The 9,309-nt window shown below is 34.1% G+C and overlaps 1 protein-coding gene across 1 annotated transcript; it reads left to right on the plus strand.

Annotated features, from left to right (window-relative positions):
• The first annotated feature begins 618 nt into the window (after positions 1–618).
• LOC138351311 (uncharacterized) lies at positions 619–8,747 on the plus strand. The gene is made up of 4 exons (XM_069302958.1): positions 619–1,313; positions 1,858–2,020; positions 2,452–2,607; positions 4,672–8,747. The coding sequence occupies exons 1-4, from the start codon at positions 1,120–1,122 to the stop codon at positions 4,927–4,929; spliced, it is 771 nt and encodes a 256-aa protein (XP_069159059.1). The 5' UTR covers positions 619–1,119; the 3' UTR covers positions 4,930–8,747.
• The last annotated feature ends 562 nt before the right edge of the window (positions 8,748–9,309 follow it).

Consider the following 9,309-nt stretch of genomic DNA (forward strand, 5'->3'; position numbering starts at 1 on the left):
ATTTCTACATTTCAAACCTTTAGATGTTTGCCCAACATAGAACCTATTACAGTCTTTACAAGGTATTTTATAAATGACACAATTATCACTATGAGGGATGTTTCTAACTAATAGTTTACCAACAGTAAGACATGGCCAATTGTCTAATGCTTTGTTCATTTGTCAGAAAATTCTCACCAAATTGATAGGGAGATGGCATCTTCAATAACGAATTGTAAAATCACTTTCAATAAAAACATAATTGAATCTGCTTTAATACAGATTACAAAATCATGTAATATGAACATTAGCGGTGGTTTATATAATTTAGATCCATTTTTTATTGATCAGTTAAAGGGCAATTTGAGTAGGATCATTGATACATATTTGTCTTACTAGTTCAATGTTAATATCCACTATCTTAAGCTATTAATATCCATGTATGAGCCTATTGGCCCATATGATACAGCTCTTATTTATATCCACCTAATCCCATTCATATATTTGTCATTGTACGTCACTTTACTTCACCTCTCTCTCTCTCCTGCCTATATATGTCCAAACTTACTGTCTTGTAAATCGTTCCTACTGAAGATGTATTATTAAAATACAAAAGTACTTAAGGAAATTCCTGTTTCAATTCTTCCTCCGTGGTCTGACACTGTCACTAGTATGATATACACATTATGACATACTAGTAGTGTATTTTATACTAGTAGTATGATATACACTGCTGGTGTGATGTGCCCTACTAGTATGATACGCACTACTACTATGCAGATGATCCTCTTGACTTTGAAGTAGAAAACAACGTTCAAAAAATATGAAGTACAGTATTACATTTGCCTTATTCAGCATTGCCTATGATTTTCTTGCATGATCTACAAAATGAACACTGCTTACTCTGGTGTGGGTTGCACTGGAAACCTTTTTTTTTATTATATGTAGCCTATTAAAAGTCTTACACATCTGCAATTGCATTTTGCACAAATGAATTGTATAAAAAGTCATGTATTATACACAACAAAAAGCCTCATTTTCCTAATTAACAACTGATTACTTAAGCCAGGGCCAGTTTGTCTACATCTTTCATATGACCACAGTTTCATTGGGACGACGCCACTCACGGCTACAGCCCCGATGCCTGGTTGCTACATGCGCATCTTCGCTGGATCACCCTCAGACAAAGCAGTAGCGGAGAATGTGCGTATTGGTGATCCCCTCAGCATGGTCATCTCTCTGGATGATCAGGAAATCTACGGCATGAAGGTTACAGACTGCCTCGTGAGGGACGGCCTTGGCTGGGGAGAACAAATGCTCATCAACCATGATGGGTAAGCTAAGCTGCTGAGTAACATTGTTTCTTGCTTTTCCCCTTTCTTGTAAGAGACCAGTAGCTTGAAAGAGACATGTAACAGATGCCTTCTTTTGGTTCTTTTTGAATTAAAAGACGTTCAACTATAGGTATAGTTTTGCCAATTCGTTATCTTGAATTCCTATTTCATTCCATTTATCACGTATTCCTAATACTGTATTGGTATTCCCTCTATAAATGGTAGCTATTTTCTCTTGTGGCAGTCACATCCAGGTAGGCCTACTATGCACTTTTCATTCAAATGAGTGCAAGAGTTGATTACTTTATCAGGAAGATTTTTCTCGGTACAAGAAATGTCGGTAACATATTCATGATTTATAGTTATAAAAATGAATCTAAATTCATAAGTTTTGGATCTATATAAATTAATGTTTTACATCTGAATTATTAAAACTGAATATTGTATTAAAAACTATAATTAATTACTCTCATTATTAATGTAACTGTGTAGTAATAAACATGACAATGCTAGCATTAACAATCCTTCATGATGGCTTTGACAGGTGCCCTGTGGACTATGAAATTCTGGGAACATTCGAGTACTCCTCCTCTAAGACCACAGCTTCTGTACGCTTCCAGGCCCATAAGTTCCCTTACACCTCATCTGTATATTATCAGTGTAATGTCAAACTCTGCATCAAGAATGCTGGAGGCTGCGATGATGTGGTGAGTACCTTCTTACCATAATGCTTTATTATTTTATTCATCGTATTGTTTTGCCAAACACCATTTTTTTTTTTAACTTCAATCCAAAGGTAAAATTGTTCACTTAACAATGAAGATATATTGGAGAGGAAAATATCAGTTGAAGTTCAATATGTAGCCCAACAGACCGTTCTTGAATGATTAGGAATCAAGGTAATAGTGAAGATCAGAAAGTGCTGATAATGATGTACAGAAAGATAGCAGCAGATAACATTTTGCCCACCGAAGGGGATCTCAAAGATTATTAGTAAAAATTTAAAATTATATTGTTATCAAGTTATTGATAGACAGTTTCAGATATCGAGTTTGTCACTCGGGAAATAAAGAGATACATTAAATTTTGCCTATCCAAATTTCTTGCACAATTGATCTGAATAAAATTTTCTTTACAGCCACCTGTGTGTGTAGAGGGTCAGAACTTACTCCGTCGACGACGTAGAGATGTACCCGAGGTTGATGGAGATGGTAACCTGAAGGAAGTGGCAAAAGTTGACGAAGCCCTTACTATTGAGGTTTTCACAGGTCTCTACGTAAATGAGGATGAGGAAGTAAGTACTAATTTTAGACCTAAAGTTTGCCTGTAAAATACTAATTTATTAACTGGGGGGGGGATGGGGGAGGGCAAACAGAGCAATGTAAAAAATTGTGGAAGGAGGTACAGCAGTTTTACCTCTACAAAAGATGAACCTTCCAGCTTATGAAGACAAAATGCCAGTAATTGCATTAGAAAATCCTTTTAATTTTTTAATCATTATTGTATAATGTATGATTGTAATAAGGCAACAAAGACAACTTATTTTAAAATATATGATTGTAATAAGGCAACAAAGACAACTTATTTTAAAATGTATGATTGTAATTGGGTTTGCAAAAGTATACCTGCTAAAGGTAAAAAATGAGAGCACACTGCCACTTGTGTATGTAATGCGTGAGGTTTTTACTAATTATATGTAGTATAACAAGGATATAATTATACATAAAATATGTGGTAAGAGGAGAGAAAATAAGGTTATGAGTGAGCAAATTTTTACAGGGAAGCCTAGGCAAAGATCAAACCAAAAAGAACCTCTCATCTGTATGGAGGAAAGGAACAAAAGCCTCCAGTGAAAGTGTGTAAAGCACCTTTGCAAACCACTGAGGAAGGAAAGAAGTAAACTCCTTTTACCCTCCATTTCAGCACACTGGTGGCAAATCAAGACCAACAGCCAGTGGAGTAGAATGAGATAAAATGAATGCCATCCAATGTCATTTGTTAAGTAAAGTCTGGGTAAGACCCCCAATGATACTCAAGGTGAAATAAAGATGCAGAATATACTAATCATCTGGGTTTGTTATCAAGCTCTGCTGTTCCTTAGGATTGTTATAGCAATGAAATAAAAATATTCTATCAAATTGTGTTATGAAGGGTTTCTTGTAGAAATAAGTACATCAACACAAGACCCCATCTTTTCTGTACTGACAGAGGTGTCTGTCACTAAGGTGCTTTACCCAACTTCCAAATACCTGGATGCACAATAAGTTTATGAACATCTGCAATAGGCTGCTAGGTTTGCTGCCCTTGATTACATTAAGGAATGGAAGCTATGCTTCCAAGGAGATAATTCAAGGCTATTTATAACCCTAATGTCATCACCCAACTGACAAATGAAAGTGCAACAAGCTCAAGGTATAAAATAAACACAAAAATACAGCTAGAATAATTCTTGCCATACTAGTCTAAATTTTACACACACACTTAGGAAAATGGCTGAATGTAGACGACCTATTACTTACCCAAGTGTAATTACAAGATGAGAGCCACACTCGTGGTGTCCAGTCTTCCCAGCACTGTCATATGATGCTTTAAAACTACTGACAGGCTTAGCCTCCACCACCTTCTCACTTGTTCCAACTGTCTACCACTCTGTTTGCAGAACTAAACTTTCTAATTTTTTTGGCAGCATAGTGTTTTTGGTTTGAACCTATATCCTCTTGTTCTGGAAGTAGCAGTTTTTTCAATTATTGTCAATTTTATCAATTCCTGTTACTATTTCGTAAGTAGTGATCACATCACCTCTTTTTCTTCTATCTTCTAGCTTTGGTATATTTAACACCTCTAACTTCTCATAGTTTTTGTTTTGGTTCCAGAAGCTATTAATTGCATGTCTTTGCACCGTTTCCAATTCATTGATGTTCTTCTTGAGATATGGGCACCATATAACTGGTACATATTACAATTTGGTGTAAAAGATTGTAAACAATTTCTTTAATATTTCATCATCCATGTACAGTATTTAAAAGTAATGCTAAAGTTGGAAAGCGTAGCAGATGCTTCTCTCACACTGTTATTTAGTGGTCCTCGGGTGACGGTTTACTTTCCAGAACTAAAGATTAGTTTAAAGTGTAGGAGTTTCATCTGCTGCATTTTAATAGAAATACAATTTTCTGATGAAAAATTAGGTAAAATATTATTAAACTTATGCTTTTGTTTTGCTTATCATTTGTCTATATTACATATTCTTTTAATATTAACATCTATAAATATCAGAATGTGTCAACATATAAAACAATGACACCAATATATATAATATATATATATATGGCCTTAGATTAAAATCTTTTCTTTCTTGCAGCTTCCTGAACCTGAAGGAGCCTCCGACACACTTACTCCTCTAAAGGAGGAAGTGATAGAGGATCCAAACACATTTTGTCTCTCTCCAAAGACCTTTGCTATTGGCATTGCCATTGCTGGTCTCATTCTAATGGTAGCAGTTATTGCGTCCATTCTCATACTCATCTCCCGCCGTCGTAGGAGAAAGGAGGATTCAACCACTGGTTCCTCTATATATTCCAGTCCTTACACCAATACAGCTTACAGTCACTCCTCCTAAAAATATTGGCAAAAGTGAATGCCAAAAGTGTGTTGGAGCATCATCAAAATTTGTGGCATAACTTTTTTTTTGTAATTCAGATGGACAGTTTGGATATTATAAGAAAATAGTAAATTAAGAATATGAATGTACAGTAACTACTGTATATTTCCTAGAGTTGAAAAATATATTCAGAACTCAGAACAGTACTGTAAATATGAAAGTGAATTTATAGTGTATTGTGAAGAACATGAACCTCTTTCTCAAAGGAAGCAAAGTACAGTAACTGAAGAATCATGGTCAGTAGGATTACTACAAAATTACTGACATTATGAATGACAAAATTCTGCATGTCAATATTATCAGTCTATAAATGTGGATACACAGTTGTGTTATGGTGCAGTACCCAGCATCCTAAAACAGGAAACGTAAAATGGTGCTCCGGTATAAATTGTCCTAAATATAGATAGCAAGGTGCATAATTAACAGCTTAATTGATCACTCACACTATAGGAGAAATACTAAATACAGTACTAAAGTATACATATTGAAATGCTTGTGTGTTTATGCTTTTAACCAGCTGACAAATTTGATGTTTGACAGTTTGTTAAACTTTCCTAACTGGTTGTGAAGTTTGTGTCTTGAGAGGATGAGGGGAAACAGGTGGCCAAAGGAACAGGGAAGTTATGCCCAGAAAGTCAATGAAAGATGTTTTTAAATTAAAATAAAATACAAAATATTGTAAGTTTAGACTGCTTAGTCCATACAAAACTTTACTTTTTTTTTTTTTACTATGTTTCTGGATGAAATTTTGTACATATTTGGATCATTTTTCTCGGTTTAAAATATGATGCAAAATAACAAACAAAAAAGTTAATTTGCACTGTGTATAAAAAGTGCAAGTGACATTTCACTGGCTTTTCTGGGTTTGTTCAATACTCAAATTCTTTCCCCATGACAATAGAACACTGCTTGAAGTACCAGTTAGTAGACTATTATCAGTCAGCCACTAGGCCTGAGAGTAATTATTTAACATGCTGGAATAATCTTTTTAAGCACTGTTTAACAACTGGGGTCTCTGTTCCTTACTCAAGCGTCTCCCCTCTCTTCTTGCTAATCTTATCAAAGATCCGTCCATAAATAAGATTTATTCATTTCTCAGAGGTTGCTCCCTGAGGAATGACTTTAGTGTCTACATAGGATAAGGATAACTGCGGCAAAAGTGACTTATGATGCAATATTACCTGGTGATCTGAAGTAGTGTTACATAACCATCAAGTGTTGGTTAATGATAGTCCTTGCTATCATTGGAGCTAGACCGTTTCCCTGTTAGTAGACTGCAAGCAATTGTTTTAAATATTTATTATTCCAAGAAGAATAGGATGCAAATTTGGCTGTTAATAATAACCTTTTGCTATACACTAAATACTTCTGTAAAGCATGTATATTGGCAAAATTAACAATATTTAGTATTTAAATAAGAATTGAAAATTATATACTCAGCATGCTATACAATACCAGTTTTGGAACACGGTGCTCTATAGGTACAGTATATATATATGACAAACTCTTGCAATTGCTTGCAGTCATAAAATTAAGTAATTTAAAATGGATGAGGGCATTATGGAAAGTTATCTTTGATACAAGTTCACTCCTCAGTGGTGACTTGCATCAATAATGTGGATATTATGGTTTCCTTGTCAGGATTAAAATGTTCTTGTGGATTCTGCAAATAAGCAAATTTGAAATTATTCCAGAATAGCTTATGATTTTCTCTTGCTCCTTTATACATGTATAGTAACTTGTGCAACTAGTTCATAATGCCCGTATCCTCACTATAGTGTAGCTATAGTTTAGTGCCATAAGCTGTGTGCTTACCTATCATATTTGAGCAATCAGAAAACACAAATGAAATTGTACATCTCGCTGACAAAAGGTACAAAACCAGTATCAACCTTAACAGGGTAAATGAGAGCTTCCCACTAGCCCTTTAATATTTGTTGATGGGGCGAGACAGTGTTTCAGCTACATTGCAGTTTGTATCCAAATTTGATTTTTTTTTTAATATTCCTATTAAAAACTGTTGACAAGTTAGGCACTACCTATTCTGGAATTTTAATTTCCAACAGTGAAGTCCTGTGAAGTGAAGCTTTAACAAAATCCAGTAAAGAAAGCAATGTCCAGATGGAACAGACAACATTAAATCCTACTGGTTTGGATTAATACTTAATTGTTAAACTAAGTATTAATTCAGTAATTTAACAATTAAATTGTTAAAAAATTAAAATTTTACAAGTATATTTGGTATCAAAATTTGAGCATAAAAATAAAGAATAACAGATGTCTAGTTTGAACAGAATATTGGTTGCAAAGGAAGGGGACTGATCTAGACTGGAACTTCACTGTACATTTGATTTGTCATATTGCAAAAACAATTAAATTATATTATGGGATAATCTGATGCAAGCAATATACTATAGCATGGGGGGAAGCGGTCTGTAAAATGTTGATATAGATTTTTTAAAATAGCAATAACCCTTGTTATTCACCTTAAGGATTTTGTAACACGAATGCAGCATAATATTAGAGTAATTTTCAGTTAGTTTATTGTATACATTCTTGTTAATTATTAATATTTTAAGAGGATGACACTGTAGTCATTTATACTGTAGATTTTTATACCAAATGTGAAAAACTAATTTCTAAATGACATTACCAAAGCTCAATTCCTCATGGATAATAACTGCTTTTTGCATTAACTTTATTTAATGTCATTTAGTAAATAGTTTTCTTTAAACTTTTTTTAATTTATGACTGACGGCCTACGGGGCAGCTATTAAATGTTTAAGTTTGTTAGATTATAGCATAATACACACACTTTCTATTATATTATTTAGACACTGGTTTACATGTGCATTGTGTTTATCTTGTTCTAACCTCTCAAGGCTTCAGTATATACATATATAGCTTACTTTTGCTACACTTCTCAATAAGTTTTCCATACAATGCACTTCTATATCTTTGTCTTGTATAAAACAGTTGTGTGAACAATTGCCAAATAATCATGAGCATTCTGTAATTAACCAAGTAATCATGATTTTTAAACATTTTGTAGTCTAGATCATTACCACAGTTCTGTTTCAGGTCCCTGTGTTTAAACACTGACTAAACTTGATAGTATCTTGAAATAATGGTACATGTTTTCAGTTATCAAATCCCTACTTATTCAATAATAATGATTAACATTGTAAAAATAATTGTATAACTGATGTATACTATATTTCAAGCTCTTTGTCAAGGGACCAATTTGGGTAAGTAATTGTGGTGGTAGTGCAGTCTACCTGTCTGCAAATTAAAAACTCTAAACTCACTTTGAGCATTTCTACTGACATACACAGGTCCCATCAACTGCTTTATAACAAAGTTTACATTACAATACTTTGAGTGACTAAATATTATGTTTATAAATTTACACAGTATCAGCATTTAGTAATTGAGTGTTGTTTTGAATCTTTACATGTGTCAATTTAATGCAAGTGCTGCAAGATGAATATTCCAATGACATTATGCTTAGAAAGATCGATATTGATTTAAGGCATCACTTATTAAAGGTACTATTGCTGGTTATTATGGTGCAATGAAGGATGGTGCCACTAAGTATAAGGCCATTCAGGTATTGTGCCATTAAATTATGGCATGTATGTATGTTACTAAATGAATGATATCACCTGTGCCTTGTTGAACCATTGTGAGCTATCATCTTCTCTTGTGCGCTACGCGGGATGGTGACGGGTCTGTAGTTGCTCCACCGGGGACACCAAATAAATGCAATGAATTTGTGATAATGTTTTCTTGTCCCTGAATGTGCATGCATAGTCAAGTAGAGTAATAAAGTGAACAAAAATTTCCAAACAAGAAATCAATGTAATATATTATCATTAATGATACATATCATTAAGCCTGACTATTTATACCGTACATTTGTAATCAAAGTTAATATAAATTTTGCCACCAAATACACTGCTGAAAAACAGTCAAATGTTCTTGTTCTTAATGCATTTCAAGTTGAATTTAATAAGAAAAAAAAAAAGCTTTGAATATAATTAAATGCCAATTTCTGGATGAGCCCCAGTGGCTTCCTGAAGCTACCGTACTGTACTGTCACTGCTTGTGTACCGCTACTAGGTTGCATTCATCACCGTTCTATCACCGACCAGAACCTGGCTTCCTCGGAGGCACAGAGAGCAGTGACGTACGTATATTTACTATGGGAAGTGGGGAGGTCCTGGCATTGCCTGCTATACCTCTTTATCTACCAATCTATCAATCCACATAGCCATCCATTTACCTATCTATCCATCTTTCTATATCATTATCTATCCATTCACCATCTTTTTATCC

This window comes from Procambarus clarkii, chromosome 49 (assembly GCF_040958095.1).
Source record: "Procambarus clarkii isolate CNS0578487 chromosome 49, FALCON_Pclarkii_2.0, whole genome shotgun sequence".
NCBI classification, from domain to species: Eukaryota; Metazoa; Arthropoda; class Malacostraca; order Decapoda; family Cambaridae; genus Procambarus; species Procambarus clarkii.

Excerpts from the sequence above, each read along its gene's own strand:
- LOC138351311 (XM_069302958.1), top strand. The coding sequence starts at position 1,120 with ATGCCTGGTTGCTACATGCGCATCTTCGCTGGATCACCCTCAGACAAA. Across the intron at positions 1,314-1,857 it reads ATGCTCATCAACCATGATGG|GTGCCCTGTGGACTATGAAA; the intron begins GTAAGCTAAGCT and ends TGGCTTTGACAG. Across the intron at positions 2,021-2,451 it reads CTGGAGGCTGCGATGATGTG|CCACCTGTGTGTGTAGAGGG; the intron begins GTGAGTACCTTC and ends TTTTCTTTACAG.